We start from the raw sequence: 18,331 nt of genomic DNA, 5'->3' as shown, positions 1-18,331 counted from the left end.
GACTTTATAGCTGATTAATTACAGAGCTACTTGCCTGTTGCAAATGGAAAAATTTAACATGATCCTAATCAGTGAGTTTATTAATCTATCCTTGGTTCTTTTGACTGACATCCATGCTCAGATTTTATTTTTCACAGCATATTAGGTTAAGAAGTGGATTCATTGATTTGTTTCCCAAGAAACAACGGCTGTTTGTGTGTCCTGACGTGATCCCTCATTCGCGGATGGCTTGGCCCTTGCTCCCAGGAGTTTAGAGTCTGTTTGGAGTTTACAGTTTACAGTTCTAGTTGGAGAGACAAGATCATGCTCAACCCCTACATTTTATGGGTGAGCAAAACAAGCCACAAAGAGTTGTGGGACCTGGCTTAGGCAAAAGTGTCAGGCAAGACTCAGAGGCTCCAGGTCCCAGTGAGAGTCTGGAACTCTCTGAAGAGCAAGTAGGTTCTGCCGAGGAAGTCTGTCCACAGGTGCAGGGCTCAGCCTCCGCTGATGGGGCATCCTGAAGTTAAGGTGGGAAGCAGCGTCCTGGGTCAGGACCAGACAGGCACAATGATACTAAAAAGCACAGTCCAACTTACTCAGGGTCATAAGTCATAGCAGTTTATATTTTTACAAGCCCCTGTGAGGTAGACACTGTGACTGATGTTTTATAGATAAGGAAGATGAGGTTAACAGAGGTTGCATAATTCAGCAAAGATGCCACGGCTGGTAGAACCAGTGCCCATATGCATTGCCTTCCCCTGCTGCCTGCCCAGAGATGTGTCACTCATCCTTCTGCCCGAGTCAGGCTGGGTTACAGTGATGGCAGCGCTGGGCTGGAACGAGAGATGAAAGGGCCCCAGCTGCAGGAGGTGTGCCAGGCTCAGACTGAAGCAGGACAAATAGACCTATTAAGGTGACAAAGAAGGAGGACTGGCTCTGATGGAATACAGATCCCGGGCCCTCTTTCCTAGTGTAATGCTACACAGAGACAATTGTCACCTGTCCCACTCTGGGACAGTGAGCTAAATGACAGGAATGGCTGGCTGCAGGGCTCGGCGGAAGGTGAGGTCTCCCAGTTGGACTGATGAAAGGTTGGAGAGGGAGAATAGATTGGAGGGGTCAAGAAGGGACCAAGACCCACACTCCTGGAGGCTGGCGATTAAGACCCTGCTCCGTTGGGTTCTTGCCCCAGGGTGTGCCTGGCGAGCAAGGGCTCGGATTGCAGAGCCAAGCTGCTGCTCTCCTCTGGGTCCTGACGGACAGAACCTTTGGGTGACCCCGACAGCTTAGCCCCAGGCCATGTCTGAGTTGCCCTGACTCCTCCCGGGGTACACAGGATCCCCTCCCAGCTGCCAGTTCTGGGCCTTCACCTCTTCAGCACAACCCTGAGAGTTTCTGCAGAACTTCCTGTTTGCCTGTGTTGCACTGGCCCACCCGGGGTCATCTGGCTAGGCCCCGAGCAAGAGGTGGGGGTCAGCTGCGCTCTCCCCGCCGCTCCTCTGGGTTCTGTCCACCCACACAGCCGGGTCCTCTGGGACCACTCCCATTGCACCCCGAGGCCAGTGGAGCTGAGGCCCTGTATCCAAGTTCAGCTCACAAGAAGGTCAAGGTGACCCAGAAAGGCCTATGGCCAAGATCCTTAACTTTTTTTTTTTTTTGACTTTCCACAAAGGCCAAGTAAGTGATGACTTCAGGACATGGCGTTCCAGAAACAACTGGAGATAGGAACATAAGTCCCCCTTGGTTGGGGTGATGTACCAAAAGCACTTAGAGGGTGAGATCTTTGAGTGTCACGTGGTCAGAAACCCCCGTGCCTATTAACCTCAGTGGGCCTGCCTGGTGGGTGCTGAGCTTGCAAGGAGCTGTCAACGGGGAGACAGAATGAATGTTCCTGGAGGGCAGGGACTAAATTAACACGGGCGTTGGAAAATCTCCAGCATGTGGGCCTGGAAAATGTTCTTGCAGCAAAACAGAGTTTTCTGGGCGGCTGCTATTCCTTCCACAACCTGACTGAAGTCACCAGGCAAGGGGCTGGTTGCCCTGACTAGCCCAAGGCTGTTCACCAGTTAGAGTGTTTCAATGCTGAGAGAGAATCATTGAAATACAGCATTGCATTTGAACATTCTGTCTGAGCAGAACACTGTCAAGACAGGCTTTTGAAGCCCAGGGTTCGGGAGCCCTGAGGAACTTGGTCTGGGGCCTTTCTCCAGGGACTTTGGTCTGTGACAACAATTAAAAGGAACAGGATGCCGTGGCCTCCCCCCAGACTTCCCCAGAGGTCCATCTGCTTCCCCGTGTTCCCTCACTAGACACATAGTCTGGGCTCTCGTGGGTCTCCTGTGACACTATTTTGTTCTTCTGCTCCTTCAGAGCCACCGTTGCTAGGCTCAAGGGGTCTTGCCTCTGTGAGCAGTGTCTTCAGGAAAGCTCTCCTTTTTCGAGCCCTCTGTAGGGCCTGCTTTCCTGTGGGATCCTGGCAGACACAGGCCGACCTCCTGGTCATACCAAGCATATTTCACGCTGTCCGCATTATTGCTGTTCTCGTTGGTTCCTGACTCTTGACTTCTCCTTGTGAGAGCAATGAGGCAGAGCAGTGGGCGGGTGCAAGGGGTGAGCTGTGCGGGTGCAAGGGGGTGAGCTGTGCGGGGAGGCATTGGAAGGCTTCTGGCTCACAGTGGCCTGCCAGGGCTGGGAGTTGGGCACTGGGCAGGGGCCAAAGGTGGGGAGGAATGCAGGGTACCACGGGTGTGCACCGTCCAGATTGCAGGGGCCACAATGTAGCCCAGCAAGCAGCCCCTCCAGCGGACACTAGCTTCAAGGTCTGCCTGAGCAGGTGGGGATAGAAGGGCTTCAATCCCATGTGGGAACTCTAACTGGGTCCCTGATGGATGGTGCTTTTCCCCCTCCTTTCTGAGCACAGTCCCACACTGCCCTTCCTCATGAATATTGGTCTCTGTTCAACATCTGGCGCCCAAACTCCGGCTTACTGTGTCCTCAGAACCCAATAAATTCTATTTCTATCTGGAACAGCAAAAGCTTGACATGTTGCAAGGATCTCTCAGGCTTTCTTTGCCTGAACTCCCAGAGGGCACAAGAGAATGTGAGAGCCAGTCATTTCGGATTAGGGATAGCATGGCTTTGTGCACACCCAGAGGGTTAGAAAAGAGACAAAAAAGGAATATTAGAGGAGGTAATTATATTTTTTAAAAAAATTTTAAATATAATTTTTATAAAATTATTATATATAAATATATAATTTAAAATTTTAAAGTTAAAATTTAAAATTTAAATTTATAAATATATAAATATATAAAATTTTTAAAATATAATTTTTATAATTTAAATATAATTTTTGAAATATAATTTTAAAATATTTTTCCAGAAGTATATATATTTGAAATATATATATCTCCAAAGTGGAAACTAGAGGGAAATACAAGTTTGAAGACTTAGAAGTGTCTCTAAGGTGGGGGTCAGCTGCGCTCTCCTGTGAGAGTGTCTGTGTGCCTGATGGTAAGATTTTGCTCCGGAGCAGTGTGCATTCTCTAGGGTTAGGAGACAGGAAAAACAGGAGACAGGAGACTACACTTTTCCTGCAGCCTTTGTCCCCTTCCCATCATCTGACCGGCTCAGACATGGGAGCAGGTGGTGAAACCATTAGTTGGTGGTGGTTTCACTGGTTGGTGAAACCAGTGGGGGTGAAAACTTCAACCTCATGCTCCTCTCCCCTCTTATATCCTTTCCTGGTTGCTTCCCCTTTAGGATCCCAAGTGGGTGGCTTGACTCCAGTTTAAATGAGTCTCCATTCCATCCTGTGCCACCCTGGTACTACCTCTGCAGTGACAACAGGCACTCCTTAAGCAAAATATCCCGAGTGGGTGGATGGATGCTGAGAGGAGGTGTTGGATCCCTGGCCAGAGGTATAAACAAGGTAGAGTGAGGGTTACAGCTAAGGATAGTTCTCAGACTGAGGGAACTCCTAATTGCAGACATACCTGAAGTCACACCTGAACAAAGGTTCGTTTATGACATCAGACCTGCACCAGCTGGGTTGCCTAGGCCATATCCCTGCCAACATAGGGTCTCAGCCCAACGTTTGTCTCCAGCCTGTGAGTCCTGCCCATAAATAAATTAGCATGGAGAATTCTGTAGCCATCCCTGGGACCTGTCTTTAAGCTTTAGTTTAGCACATGGTTCGGGGTTGGTTTGGGGTCCCTCGTTATAAACCCCTTGGGGGTTTAGATCTTATGGCTCATAAATGGCACTGAGGACTGCATTTCTTCCCTTGGTCTTGGTCTCTGTGTGCAAAGACCGGAGAATGGCGATGGTGCCCAGCCAGTGCCGGGGCACATGGGAAGAGAGTCCAGCACAAATTACTCTTGATATTTTCCAAGGTCATGTTGAATGGCTTCATACCTGCCAATTCTTTCCCAAGTCTGCCCAAGCCCATTTTCCAGCCAAAAGATCAAAAAAGGAAACATTTTCAGTTTTCAAAATTTTATTGAGATGTTGAGGAGAAACAGCCAACATATACATTCCTCATTTTGTCACAATTGGCATTTTACCCACACGATAGGCTCTTCTCTGCCTGTCATCCTCTCATTGCTCCCTGGTGCTGTATGAAGTTCACCAGGACAGAGCCCCCAGGTGGCATCAAAAGTGGGAGCGGTAATTGCGATTGGCTGTAGGGAAAGGACATGTTTGCAACAGGGACACTCGTTAGAACACCCCCCCATTCTCCTCTTCCTGCCCCAGTAGGAATTGAACTGGAAATGAAATTCTCAAATTGATTTGCCACCTGCTCCCATGAGATTTTGGGTCCAGGAAAAGCTAACTCCAAGAGGGAAGGGCCCCTGGGGTGAGTCCCCTATGTCTGATTGCTTGCCTGCTGGTCCCTACTCACCATCATCGCCCCGTTTCCTACTCTTTAGGCTGCCCTTCCGGTATTTTCTTTTGCTGCCACCTCTCTTCACTCCCTTGTGAGGAGCTCGGTTCTTGACCCTCCTCATGCCATGGCTCTTTAATTTGCGGCTGGTCGACATTGTAATTTCTGCCAAAATGAGGGGCTTTGCAGGGCCCGGAGGCCAGGAGTCTGGGTATTTAAGGCCTTAGCCATTGTGACTGTGAAGGGGTGTGGCTTAGCAGGTGGGTGGGGCTCCACTGTGATGTCACTGGCCTTTGTTACATTTTGGTCATATAAGAGAAATAAGGTGGCCCCTCTAATGCAGCTCAAGGCTACCCTCAATTTTGAGGCCCTTTTTATGCTAAATGAGAATTTCCAGACAGGTGTTATTGAGCAATTCAATTTCAGCTCTGTGCCAGGCATCTGGAGAGTGTAAGATACCATCAGAATAGGTATCTCTTGCCTGTAGGAAATTTAATGGCTGTTGAGTGTGGGTACATGCATGTGTGTTTAAATCTCTCTTACAGCACTGAGAGATCACAAATATATTTTTGTAAGGCCGTAACTCTAGGAAACCCAATTCAATATGAGCAAAATATAAATATTCCTTCTCTTTCATCTATGACACTATGGGGTGAGTAATTTTGTGGGACTGTCCTGTGCATCGGAGGATGTTCAGCAGTATCCCTGACCTCTACCCATAGATGCCAGTAGCTGTGACAACCAAAAATGTTTCCGAACATTGACTTGTGGGAGGGTTACAATCACCCTCTGTTGAGAACCATTGGCTTCACCATTTAAAAAATATTCAGTCATCAAATACTTACTGATCATCTAGTATATGCCATGCACTTAAGTGCTAGAAAAATGATTATGGATAAAACCAGACATAGACCTGTGGTGGCTTTCAGCTTCATCAGGGAGAAAGCCATCAGAAATCTACACAAATCAGTAAATAATTACTTCCCAACAGGGTGCAGGATAATTACATTTTGACATGGTGCAGGATGAGGTTGGAGAGAGAAGCAGAGACCAGACTAGGCTCACGGGCATTGGGAAGCCATGGAAAAATGTTTACATATGTAATGTGACAAGATTAGAGGCTGCTGGGTGGAAGGTGGATTGATGGGGATGTAGAGTGAATAAAGGGAGACTCTAGTGCCAATAGTAGTGGTTCAGGAAAGAGAAATATTTGGACATATTTCAATAATGGATCAGGCCTGGCCAGAAATTGTGTTGATCAGGATGTAGAGATGTGGACAGGAGATACAAACTTGGTAATGGATGGACTGGCTTTGGCTGGTGACAGCAGAAGGTGTAGAAGGTGTGGCTTTTCTGTGTAATATAGCTATCTGGATGCTGGTGCCACTCCCCAGGATAAAGGCAAGGCATGGGGACAGTGATCATCATGCATTTTGGTTTAAAACATTTCAGGTTTGAGATGACTTTGAGATTTCAAAATAGAGATATTGCATGATTGCTGAGTTCATGGGTGTGGAGCTCCAAGTGGAAGCATGAGCTGGAGATATCCACTGTCTTCAACTTCCCCAGCAAGATTCAACAAGATTCTTCTTCCTCCTTCATACCTTATATTCAGTCCTTTGAAAAACATTTCAGTAGAACTTGGTCATTACTTCCTCTTTCTGTCCCTCCTTCTTTCTCCCCTGCCATCATCCTCATTCAAGAACCAAGCACCTTGGGCGCCTGGTTGGCTCAGTTGGTTAAGCAACTGCCTTAGGCTTAGGTCATGATCCTAGAGTCCCGAGATCGAGTCTCGTATCTGGCTCCTGGCTCAGCAGGGAGTCTGCTTCTCCCTCTAACCCTACCCCCTCTCATGCTCTCTCTCTTTCAAATAAATAAATAAGATCTTAAAAAAAAAAAAAAAGAACCAAGCACCTTGCACGCATCAGGTTCTTAGCAAAAGTTGGTTGAATAGAAAAGAGAACTAATTCAAGTTCCACTCTCGGCATTTCTGATGTCTATAGGTAAAATGACAAGTCATGTTTTGAAACTTAGATTCCTTGAAAAGCCATCATAAGTGACACTTTCCATTATCCTGTTTCCAGGTGGGTTCTGTTGGAGACTTTGATTCACTCAAAGAGGGAGGAGCTCCAGGAAACAGGCTGCAGCCTTACCTTTTTGTTTCTTGGGACTTTCCTGTACACTCCAGCCTTGTTCCTCCTGCAAGCAAGTTCCGTGAAAGCAGAAGTTTAAAAATCGTGTTTGCTGCTCTATGTTCTCGAGGCCTTGAACAATCCTGCCACAGAGCAGGAGCCCAAGAAGGGCCCAAGAAGGGTTGAATAAATAAAAAGTCCTTCGATTTTTCTTACTAAATCCTCCCCATTTTGTCCCACCTGTCCAAGGAAGCCTTCCTTGACTTTTTAGATTTTCATTGTTCTTTGTAATTTTCCCATGCTCATGGTCCTTAATAGTGTTCTCAAAGTCAACCAAACCTAAGTGTGTGACACCCTGTTCCATGCCCATATTGCTGTGTAGTGTGCATGAGTCTGATCTCAAGAGGAGGCAGTGTGTCTTGGTTCTTGTCTTGATTGTGCCCTAAGTATCGCTTCTCTGGACTTCAGCTCCTTTATTTTGTAAATAAACTGGTTGGGTTAGGTGATCTCTGACATTATCTGATTTTGCAGCAGGCACCTTGTAGTTAGGGGTTGTATTTTTTATTTCTACCCCATTTTCCATGGATACTGACATACTCCACGGTAGGTGGTCAATAAACATTCATTCATTCTCACTCCTTGGGTATAATGAGGACGGACAGTAAGACACAGAATGACTCAGAATACCACGTAGGAGCATTTCTAGACAGGGAAGGGTCAAAAAGACATTGTCTCCATCGTAGGCCCCATTGCTCCTGAGCCTGCTGACTAAAGCATTTGCAGAGGAACTGGACTCTTTAGTTGGAAAGACATTTTCTGGATGGTCCTGGGGACTGGATAGTATTTCTCTCCCCACTGCCCCGAGTCCATCCCATCCCCAAAGATCCACTCTGCCCATGGGAAGCTGAGGTCACAGGGAATAAGGCAGCCGGACTTGAGAACTGATGAACAAACAAAGAAGAGTCCCCTTTGACCTAGGATTAAGGAGTTTGGTTTCAGACACCCATGCTGAGAAACTCCAGCAGCAGAGAGCCCAGTGTGGGGGGAGACACTCGCATGCCAGTCAGGGCTGGGGTTGTGGGTATGTGGGTTGGCTTCTGGCTTAGGACTCCTGGAGTGAGGACAGAGCAGGGCTGAGCAATGGGCACTGCTGCCCGTCTCTGTTTCTCTTTCCATTTCTGCCCCAGTGTTGCTTGAGCCAAGGGCAATTTAGATAGGGCACAATGAGTTCATCACTCCTGACCTTTAGTGGACCCGGAGCCAACCTTTTTTTGAGAACTGTTTGTGAATCCAGTCTGCTGACTATCTTCTTATCTCTAATTCTGCTCTTTTTCTTTCTTCTTCTTCTTCTTTTTTGCATGATGAAACTGAGGCACAGAGTGGTTACATGAGCTCCTTCAAATAACCCAGCACAGGAGTAACAGAGTTGCCCAATAAAACGATTTCCTCCCTACTTTGGCTTCCCTGGTGGGTCTTAGTTTTGTTTCTCTTGATGCAAGGAAATGGATATTTTCTGATATTGCTAAGGGGACATGGAGAGAAAACTGAAGTCCTTGTCTTTTTAGAAGAGGAGCTATCAGCCCTCTCTCTCTTGGGGCTGAGTGTTATCTTGCCTGAAAACAGGTGGTAAAACAGAATAGTAGTCTTTATCTCCCAGAAGGATGGCCAAAGTGGTACTGTGGGGAAGAGGTTGGAAGACAGCACTCCCAATGGCCCCTCTCTTAGGTTAGGAAGGGGCAGGAGATTTGGGCATCACTGTTTTGAAAGTCAAATCTCTAGTGGAGTCCCATTTCACCTCTCCAATTCAAACTCACTCCATTAATTTTCCTGGTTAGTCCAACAGATGTCTTCCCAGGGCTGGATCTCTCCAGCAGGCCGGGAATTGGGGCTTATTAAGAAGGAAAATGCAAAAGTTGATGACAGTCCTTACACATGTCGATGACTCAGTCTGAATCCCTCTCTAAAACCTAAGTCTCTCCAGATGTTGACCTCAGCTGAGAAGTGGGGACCTTCTACCCTGTTCACATGCACGCCCTGCCTTCTTTGCTCTTGCTCTTGCTGCTGCCACTGCTGTTTGGGCAGGCGAAGGGGGCTCAGGAGCAGGCTATGGGATGAAAAAGCTGCCGAGAGAGGGGTCTCACCAGGGACAGAGGTCTCTGAGCTCAGGACTCATCTGATGTCTCCAGTAAGGAATAAAGAGAAACCAGAGCCCAAAGTCAAGGAAGGAGGGACCTCAACTCCACTTGCCTCTTTTTCAGTCCGGTTCTGGGAAACAAGGAAGCATCTTGGTTCTGAGGATGTCTGAGTTCTGCCTGAAGATTTGTTGGGATTCTTTCCCATTTGTCCTTCAGGCTCCTTTCCCATCCTTTTTGACTGCTTTCCCAAACTGTTTTTCTGTAAACGATTTCTGTTTTCCAGGAAGAGAGAGTTTGGGCTGCTAAAAGGTAAGAGACACATCATAAGACCAGTGGCCCTGGGAGGTTCCTCAGGAGTCACCTGGACCCCCTCCTTTTGGCTGCCAAGAGGCTTGTCCAATGGCTGCATCCTGGCAGTGCAAGAGCCATGGTTAGACCCAGAATTGCTGATTCCCATGCCAGAGACTGCCCACTGCTCCTTACTGCCTTCCCTGCTGGAGTAGATATGGCCTTCACTCTCTATCTGTTTGCCTTTTCTCTCTTACATGTGCTGCTAGGATCACAGTGAAGGAATCTAATACTGAAGGAAGATGGAGTACTCGTCAGAGGACATAGTGAGTTCTTAGATGTAGAGTGTGAATTTGGAGGTCTTCTGCACAAGTTTGAAATTCTTGCTTGGAGAGAATTCAAAGTTTTGTTTTTCTTGTTATTTTTGAACTTACAAAAAGTTATTTGAATACATCCATTCCTTTTGTAACTACTAATGATAAGGCCACATGCTGTAATAGTACAAAAAGTAAATCCAAATTTTATGCTTCAGAAACTTCCAAATAAAGTTTCCACATTAACTACTCCCCTGACCCCGCTGACCATATGACGCTGTCTATACCATAGTGAAGAAGAAGCTGTCCCTTGCTGGAATGCACTGGGGATATAGTTCCCTGAAGCCATAAGGCAAAAACAGGGCTGTGGCCTCAGAATAGAAAGGGGGTGTTATGGTATGAAAATATCACACATATTCAATCATTTGTCTTCATGCGGTCTTTAGGAACAAATGTGTTTTATCCATCCACCAACTGGAGTAAGGAACTTTGAGTTGGTAGGGTTGCTAGAGAACAGTTTCATAATAAATAGGTTTGGGGATGAAGGGTAACTTGTTCAAAGTCACAAGTTATAGGCAAACTTAGATCTCAAGCCCAGATCTCCCCATCTCTAGACCAGGCTTTTTGCCTCTGTGCCATGAGGCACTACTGTTGAGATTTATGGCTTTTTTTTCCCTTTCTTTCTGTGCTCTTTTTCTGCTTTTCTCTTCACCCTTCATGTTCTGTGACCCACATGCCAGGGGTCATTGCCCTCTGCAAATCATCCCACCCACCAAGCACCATCATGTCACTGAGTTTGAGGGTACCTGCCCTGTGAAAGGGAGAAGAGTTGTCACCAAAAGGGGCCAAGGACCAGAGAGACAGACTGTTGCCACAGCCAAGGGTCAATGCCTTTATACTTGATTGTAAGGCATTGTGACCAATGTGTTGGTAGGGTACATTGGCCAGAGGAGACTCTCAGTCTTTCTGGATTGTTTTTAGCATAAATGCCTATTATAACTCTACTGACCAAAGTTAGGTCAAGAGAGAACATCACAATCCAATGATATCTCTTTGGCCTGCTGTGAAGAAACTCCACTTCCTACTCTGGTGAGCAATGAGGGTGAAGGAGAGAAGAAATGTTGGAAGAACAATTTTACTTTGCCTCTTGTGTATCTTGAAAATTGGAACTGACAAAGAAAGCTTGTCTGACAGAATTGTTGCCTATTTGGTTTCTGCATTGTTCTTTTGGGCAGAATTCTCATGTTTTGAAAAGTAGGTTTAGCTGTAGGTATATTAAAGAAGGAGAAAAAAGTAACTCTTTCACAAATCCTGGAATTCTGTGGTCCAAAACACAAAGCTTTGGTGACACTTTGCCCTTTACACACCCTCTGCTGGGACAGCAGGGATGACTGCCTAGTGAAATCTTCAAAACAAAGTCTTCACTTTCAATATGTCCTCCTTCCCCCCCACCAAAAGACACAGATTCTTTGAGTGTTGCAGTGATCAGATTTTATTGATCAAGAAATTCTCAATGATGGGCAGTCTTATTTTTGTTCTGGGAGGAAATGTGGAGAGTAATGCCACAGAGGTGCTCTGGAGTTTTGGTAAGGACCGTATCACCATGTGGAAATATTTGTATCCCCTATAGAGCACTGTCCTGCAATAGTACTGGGCAGTTTTTCCATGCTGTAAGGAAGTAAAGACAAAATTCAGGTTATAAAGTTCCATGGTTAGGGTAGGAGGGTCTCAGAATGTTCTTCAGGTGGGCACACAAAGTCAACTTGACATTTTCCAGATTTTTCCTTCTGTTACCCTTTTAGCTATGGTTTGGCCTGGCTTACTTGAAACTTCCTGTGATGCCTGTTCCTCATAAGCCATGTCTCTCTGGAACAAGTTACATTATTTGCGGAACCCAGTGAAAGGTGATTATACTGGCCTCTTGTTAAAAGATATGTTCCAGATGATGATAGCAGAGCATAAACCAAGCCTCAGGTCCCCCAAGTACAGGGTTGTTTGTAAGCCTCTGAAGTTCCTTCTTACTTAAGGCACTTCTAGTGGTAAACAGCCAGGTTGAGACATCTCTATCTAATTCATCTTTATAGTCCAGGAGAGCTGGTCGTCTTATTCATAATGGGGCCTTGATGAATACTTATAAATGGCTTGCTTCTCACCGAGGCCACACCATGTGCCCGAGAATGAATGAAGTCTCTTCAGTAATGCCTCCATCACCACTTCCTCTCTCCCCTCCTATTACATATCCTCCAACTTCTCCCTTTACTCCTCCTAAATTCCCTCAGGATCACACATTCAAGAACTTGCCAGTTGCTTTCCTCTTCCTCCTCCATGCTCTCCTTGGTGGTTCATTTTTCTATGCTCCTGAAGAAAGTCCTCTGACTCCTAAGGGATGGTAGTTGTTAGAATCCCAACATGGGTTTTCTGGTTATTTACCTGAAAATGGTTTTCTGAGCCTTGAGATGGGGCAGACGGGGGAGCATTTGAAGTAAACAGGCCACTGTGGCCTTGGACTTCCCCGCTGTGGTATGTCACAAAGTCTATATGAGATCAGCGACTAAACCTACAGGAGAAGGGCTGAGCAGTAGGACCTGAAATGATTTCCTTCAACATTTAGTCAGACTGATTTTCTGGATCCAAGTCTTTCGACCTACTAAACGTGGACAGATTATTTCATCTCTCTGGTATTAAAAATCTTCTTTTAGTTAAAGCCAGAAGGACAGGGACTTAATGGCAATCCTATTATTTTACTAATGAGGAAACTAAATGCCCAGTTGGAAATGACTTCCTTATAGGCTTCAGAAAATTGCTCAAGGACACATAAATACTAAACAGCAGAGGAGGAATTAAATCCGCATCTACTTAATTTAGTGCTTCTGCACAGTGTGTCCTCATGTATTTGCTGCCATGGTAGATAGAGGCAGGGAGTTTAATCACCTAGAGGGTGACATATACTTAATGTTTACCAAGAAGAGAAATAGGGACAAAAGACTTGAATATTAAAACCCAGAGGACACTGACCCAAGTCAGTAATGGGGATAGAGAAGAAGGGGTGGGTTATAAAACACTGAGGTGACTGAAGAGAGGAAGGGAAAGAGCTATGAAGGGAAAGTTTGAATCCTAGACTTCTGTCCTGAGTGAATAACCACCAGTAGATACTAGAACAGCACTACATTTGGACAGAGAGTACTGGTTTTGGTTTGCACAGATATCTGCTGGACAGACCCAATGTCCACTACTATGTGCTGAGTGGACAAATGAGACATAGGTAACTAGTTCAGAAGAACAATGGGCTGGTGATGTAGAGCTGAGCACTGGCAAAGTAGAGTTTTGTGTAGTCGAATCTACAGGGGTAGAAGAGATGGTCTAGGGACAAAATTATGGGATTTGTCATCAATCTTTAGGCATTTCAGGGGAGGCAGATGAGGAAGGAGACAGAGAGCAGAATAAAACTCAGGCAAGAGTGAGATGGCAAAGTAATAGTTCAAACATGGAAGCACCAGACGTGGGGTGCCATAGCACTCACTGGGGACCTGCTGAGTGCCAGGCACTGTGCAGAGCACTGGAGGAACCTCATCTCATTTTTCAGTCCTACCTTATTTGACTCTGTAGAGCATGTGACACTTAGGTTCCTGCAGAGGCAGAGTAGAGGGTGTGGTCAGGAGTGCAGTGGATAGAGGAGAGACAGGAGGTGAGGTAGTGAGGAGTGGAGATTGTTTTCAAGCAGAAGAAGGTAAGCCTTTCTCTAGCAACCACCCTCTCCTTTGCTTCACAGCCAAGCTTCTCTAAAGAGGAGGCTTTATTAAACCACTATTGCTCTGACATAGAAAGTTCTTCCGGACTCACTTTACCCATGTGTCCTTCACCCCTACCTAACCTCAACCTCCTCCTTTAGAGATAGATAAGTCTGCAGTTTGAGATGGACATCCAGTCTTGATTCATCCTTATTATTTCACCTTTGTGTCTTCCTTCAGGCACCTTACACTCTGGGGGTACAGAGCCAAGATAATAGCTTGTGCTTGGAACAGTGCCAGGAATATGGTAAGTACTCTAGAGATATTAACCTATTTATGTAATCCTTACATCAACTCTGTGAGGTTGGTACTATTATTGCTGCGTTCCAGGACCAGGGGGTTTGGGTAACTTGTCCAAGACCCTGTAGCTAATAAATGGAGGAGCTGAGTTGTTCTTGTGTAAGAAACTAGAATAATTTCTCATGTAAGACATATTTTACATTTTTTAAAAATATTGAGCACAAAGATAGGCACTCAAGAGATGGTCAGTAAATCCTTGCCAATTGAGAGGTGGATTGCTATTATTTATCAAAACAAAGTTCTTGAATAAAGATATCCTATTCACAAAGTGAAGATTTATTCAGGCATTTGGTGTGTGCGAGAAAGGGGGATCCATGTTGATATGTACCTAGGCTGGTGAGTTCTCAGGCATATTTTAGTCATAATTTGGGATCTCACAAACATGGCTCCATTACTTCCTTTCTGCCCATTCCTCACTCTGACCCATGCCACCATGAATTCATAGGAAAGAGCACAGAAACAAACAAACCCAGAGGCAACCGCAGATCCTCAATACAAATTTGGATGAATAAATCAGTTGTTCTGTCAGACCATCTCTAGGACATAATACCGTTATCATTGACTCCAATCCTTTTAGTTCAAAGATCTGAATCCTATGGGTGTGGAAACAACTGGATTGTTAGTAACTTTTGATGAAAGAGGACATAGAATAAATTAAACTCAACTTCACAAATGTGTACATAGGTTGTTAAAATATAACTCTATGTCCCTTTCTTTCTTCTCTCTCTTTCTCTCTTTCCAAACTTTGTTACGTTCCCTGGGATTAAAACCTTGGGTCTTACATTAAAAGAAGAACAAGAGTACTGTAGAATTCCTTGCCTCCTAGAGTGTTCAAGAGGTAGGAAATTAGAGGGACTGTGAGAGGTGCTTGGATTATCACCTCCCTTGCCCCCACATGAGATGGATCCTCTGGATGAACCATGGTTCAGGAAGTGTGCTTGAAACCAGGCTTTAAAGGAAAAGAGGAGATGACTTATGTCTTGGGGCCTCCCAGCCAGTCTTTGCCTTCTGGCACCGCCCAACAACCATCCAAGTGTGCTCCTGCACTCTTCCCTCTCCTTTATTGTCCATGTTGAGTCTTCCTTCATGATGCTGACATTTTCATGTGCTGGGGTGGCAGCCCTTGACCAATCCTTGTTACTTGTGGATTATATAATTACTGAAGCTACTTGAATCTCTGTTTTCATGTCAACTGTTGTCCAAATAAACTTCCTAAAGCAAGGCTAATCATATCACTCTTGTTCAAAACGCTTGGGAAACTCTTTACTGCCCTACGACGTTTCATATCTGCCCTCTCAACCTCAACCTTGCTTTCTAGCCATGTCTTCTGTTCTCACCCTCAGGGAACCTCTGCTGTTCCAGCTAAGTTGGGTTATTTGAAATGTAGAAATGTACAGGTGTTCATGAGAAATTCAGTGTCTTAGCTGAACTGTTATATTTTAGCATCTTTACTTATTAAATTCTTATACGTCCTTCAAAACTCAAAGCAAGGTCCCAAATTGTATAATTATTTCTTTAATGAAGTCTTCACCTTTTGGGTACATTTTACATCATTTACCAGATTCTGTCCAGAATTTTTTTGTATACATATCTTCTCTTCCCAGACATTGATCTTTTTGAGGTTGAAGCTGTATCTCTGTGAGGCTCTGGGGGATAGGGCAGGGGTAGTAGATTACCAAGATATGTTGGACTAGAGCTTTGAACTCCACATTGTTGGGGCTGGGGAGGGGCAGGAGGGAGAGATTACAAAGGGTCACAGGGAAACTTTTGGGACTGGAGGATATGCTTATTATCTTGATTTGTGTAGATGTATTTATGGGTGTACACCTATGTCAAAACTTATCAAATTGTACATGTGCAGTTTATTGTATGTCAATTATACCTCAATACATTCATTTAAAAATGTCCATATTATTCAAATCCTTGTTAAAAAAGCTCTTTCTAGAAATAAGATGATGGGACCAGGAATGCATACCTAAATGTGCCAGCCAATAAAGGCTTTGAAGATACTGGGTCTGAAAGGCCAGGACAATTTTACTTGGTTTGTATCCTCCAGGGTGGCTTGTATGGGCTATACTGATGGGCAGCCAGCTGATTCTAGCAGTCCTAATAGGAACTTTCTTGATTTTGTCCAAATGTCTCAGTACTCCCCAACCACCCAACCAAGGTCTTCTGTTGATTTTCAGCCATTGTGACAAGGCATCACCAATCATCAGGTCCTTTTACCCGGAGCTCCCATGTCATGGCCACTTGTCTCTGTATATAAAGGGAGTGATGAGGATGCTGCTTTGGATGAATGGACCTGGGGTGGGGAAAGGGGGCAGCAGACAGAGGCTGTCGTGGCAACAAGATCTCTGCTGCTGGCCAGAATTGGGAAATGTAAGAAGATGGTGAATTACTATAGATGTAAGTGTTCAGTATGCCATCTGACGGATTTACTACAGAGAAAAAAATCAAAGAAGTTATGCCAGAAAAAGAACAGGAAGACAAGGTATTGATGACATTTTCTGATTACATAAGGGGACTCTCAAACCTGAGGAACTGTCATCCTAGCTTGCAGGTGTTCCAAAATGTCATGCCTTTATCAGAGCAAAGCTCTCCATTTGCCTTCCAGAGACTGTCTCCAACTCTTTCCTGGCCTCCCAGCTTCCTGCAAAACCCCAGCTCTCCCCCACTCTCCCACTAGTCCTGCAAAAAACCAGACTTTCTGCATTCCTTACTTGCCTTTTTTATGCTAGAGCCTCCCTCGTATCTTTCCATTCAGTAGAGAGGTTGACATAACCCCTGGACCTACTTTTTTTAGGTGGGTTTCTCAAACCCTTTGGCCTTATGTCTCATGAAATCTGAGAAATTGAGCTTAGAAGCTCCCTATATAAAAAAAATACATGGGTTTCCTGAGTGTAAATCTTATGTTTTTTCATTCTTGTTTCCTTAGTCGGCAGCATAAGCCAATGCTCTGGTTGAAGACACTGCTTGACATCATGTTTTTCCATGTCATGTTTTCTCCCATGGCCAGCAAAAAGAAAAGCCTCTTTTGGTCCAGGCCCAAGACCACCATGATCATCTTTGATTTTACATCTCTGCCCCAGGGTCTCTAAGTAAAATCTCTCTCCTTTCACTGACGAATGTGTTTTGTGTGTTTTTGTTTAGCTGAAGAGTGGCCTGCGGTAACCTAGAGTACCCCCGCCTTTTTTCATGTTAACTGGAGAAATGGGGTATAATAGGTAAAGGGATAATCAAGTGAGTCAGAGGGAAATATGGAGTTCCTGTTTAAGAGGCTCGCTAATGAAATGTATGATTGGGTTTTGGCTTGGGATAGGTTGAGATGCTTTCTGGATATGAAAAGAACTTAATATGGTTTGATAGAATGATAGACCTTTTAAGCTGGCTGGGCTGGGGTACAGCCACCAGAAAACCCATAAACAGATCATCAGCTTATACTTCTAGCTTCATTTGTTGGTAATTAGTAATGTTGTTGGTAATTAGTAATGAAGATGCCCATTTTTCTAAAAACAAGTTCAGGTCACATCAACACGCAGCCCGGGAATTGTAAACATGAGGAAGGGCCTAGAATGGCATATGTGTATTTGGAACTTTTTAAAGGACGCCATCCTCAAGCTTCTTCTCATAGTGTACTCTAGATACAATGCAGTCTTGGGACACTTGGGGTCAAATAATTCTGATAAGCTATGTGGAAAACCTTGTATAATTCCTATAAAGTACCACATCATCTCCTACCCTCAACACAGTACCCTTAAATTGAAAAAGTTCTGCAATCTTTAAAAATCATATGCCAGCCAGACCAAGTTGATTTATAAGCTTGAGGCCTCAAAACCCAATTCTCCTATCTTCTTTGCAACCTGAAATAATGTTATATCACTAGATATAACATGTGGTAACATGTTAGTTATAACATTAGATAGCAGTATACCTTGCAGTGGTACCCCACAGTAATATAACTAAGTATATTTTGCAGTGGTGCCCTGTAGTAATATGCCATAGCTCTGTCTTGTGGTGGTACCCTGTCATAATGCTTTACTATATCTTGTAATAATGTGCAGTAGTCACATGTTTGGCATACACTGGTGTAGTCTTGGAGAGAAGGCAAAGGAGGTCAGTAGCCTTTCCTGATTCATCCTGGTGCCAGATTCACCATTTTCGCCAGATTTACATAAAACCTGGCCTTGTCCACATGCATGTGTTACTGAAGAGCTTATAGTCTAGAGTCAAAGTAGCAGCGCAGGGAGACCTGCCTTCCAGGTGCCCCAAGACTGAAATTAAGTGCGAGATCTTTGAATCTTTGTGTCTAAGGCATTAAATATTTATTGATGAAAGTCCTGTATGAAGTAAAAAATCATGACCCAAGTTACACCTACAGCCACTTTTGTGAGTTATGTCAGGTGATAAGGCTACTTGAGGGGGGACCTTGGAAGTAAAAGGCCGGACAGTACGCGTTGTAGTCTTTGTAGGCAAAAGCAGCCACAGTAAGTGAGTGGTCATATGGCCA

The 18,331-nt window shown here is 44.9% G+C and overlaps 1 protein-coding gene and 1 long non-coding RNA gene across 8 annotated transcripts; one reads left to right on the top strand and one right to left on the bottom strand.

Moving 5' to 3' along the window:
• Nucleotides 1-4,462: 4,462 nt before the first annotated feature.
• On the bottom strand, nucleotides 4,463-5,068 carry TNP1 (transition protein 1). Its single transcript, XM_025891863.2, has 2 exons — nucleotides 4,886-5,068; nucleotides 4,463-4,664 (listed from the first exon to the last, which is right to left on the bottom strand). Exons 1-2 carry the CDS (start codon nucleotides 5,022-5,024, stop codon nucleotides 4,636-4,638), a joined length of 168 nt encoding a protein of 55 aa, XP_025747648.1. The 5' UTR covers nucleotides 5,025-5,068; the 3' UTR covers nucleotides 4,463-4,635.
• A 234-nt stretch (nucleotides 5,069-5,302) lies between these two features.
• Nucleotides 5,303-16,946, top strand: LOC112838998 (uncharacterized). 7 transcript variants are annotated; one of them, XR_012374221.1, is made up of 6 exons: nucleotides 5,303-5,317; nucleotides 9,418-9,443; nucleotides 9,692-9,748; nucleotides 13,705-13,771; nucleotides 16,011-16,315; nucleotides 16,760-16,946. It is a non-coding gene; the product is annotated as an uncharacterized lncRNA (long non-coding RNA). The 7 variants fall into 7 exon arrangements; XR_012374220.1 differs by lacking the exon at nucleotides 5,303-5,317 and adding an exon at nucleotides 5,505-5,519; XR_012374223.1 differs by lacking the exon at nucleotides 5,303-5,317 and adding an exon at nucleotides 8,452-8,466.
• The last annotated feature ends 1,385 nt before the right edge of the window (nucleotides 16,947-18,331 follow it).

This window comes from Callorhinus ursinus, unplaced genomic scaffold, assembly GCF_003265705.2.
Source record: "Callorhinus ursinus isolate GAN/ISIS: 27379988/994484 unplaced genomic scaffold, GSC_fseal_2.0 scaffold2, whole genome shotgun sequence".
NCBI lineage: Eukaryota > Metazoa > Chordata > Mammalia > Carnivora > Otariidae > Callorhinus > Callorhinus ursinus.
Note: the sequence above shows the minus strand (reverse complement) of the source record. Positions and strands in the feature narration are given on the sequence as shown.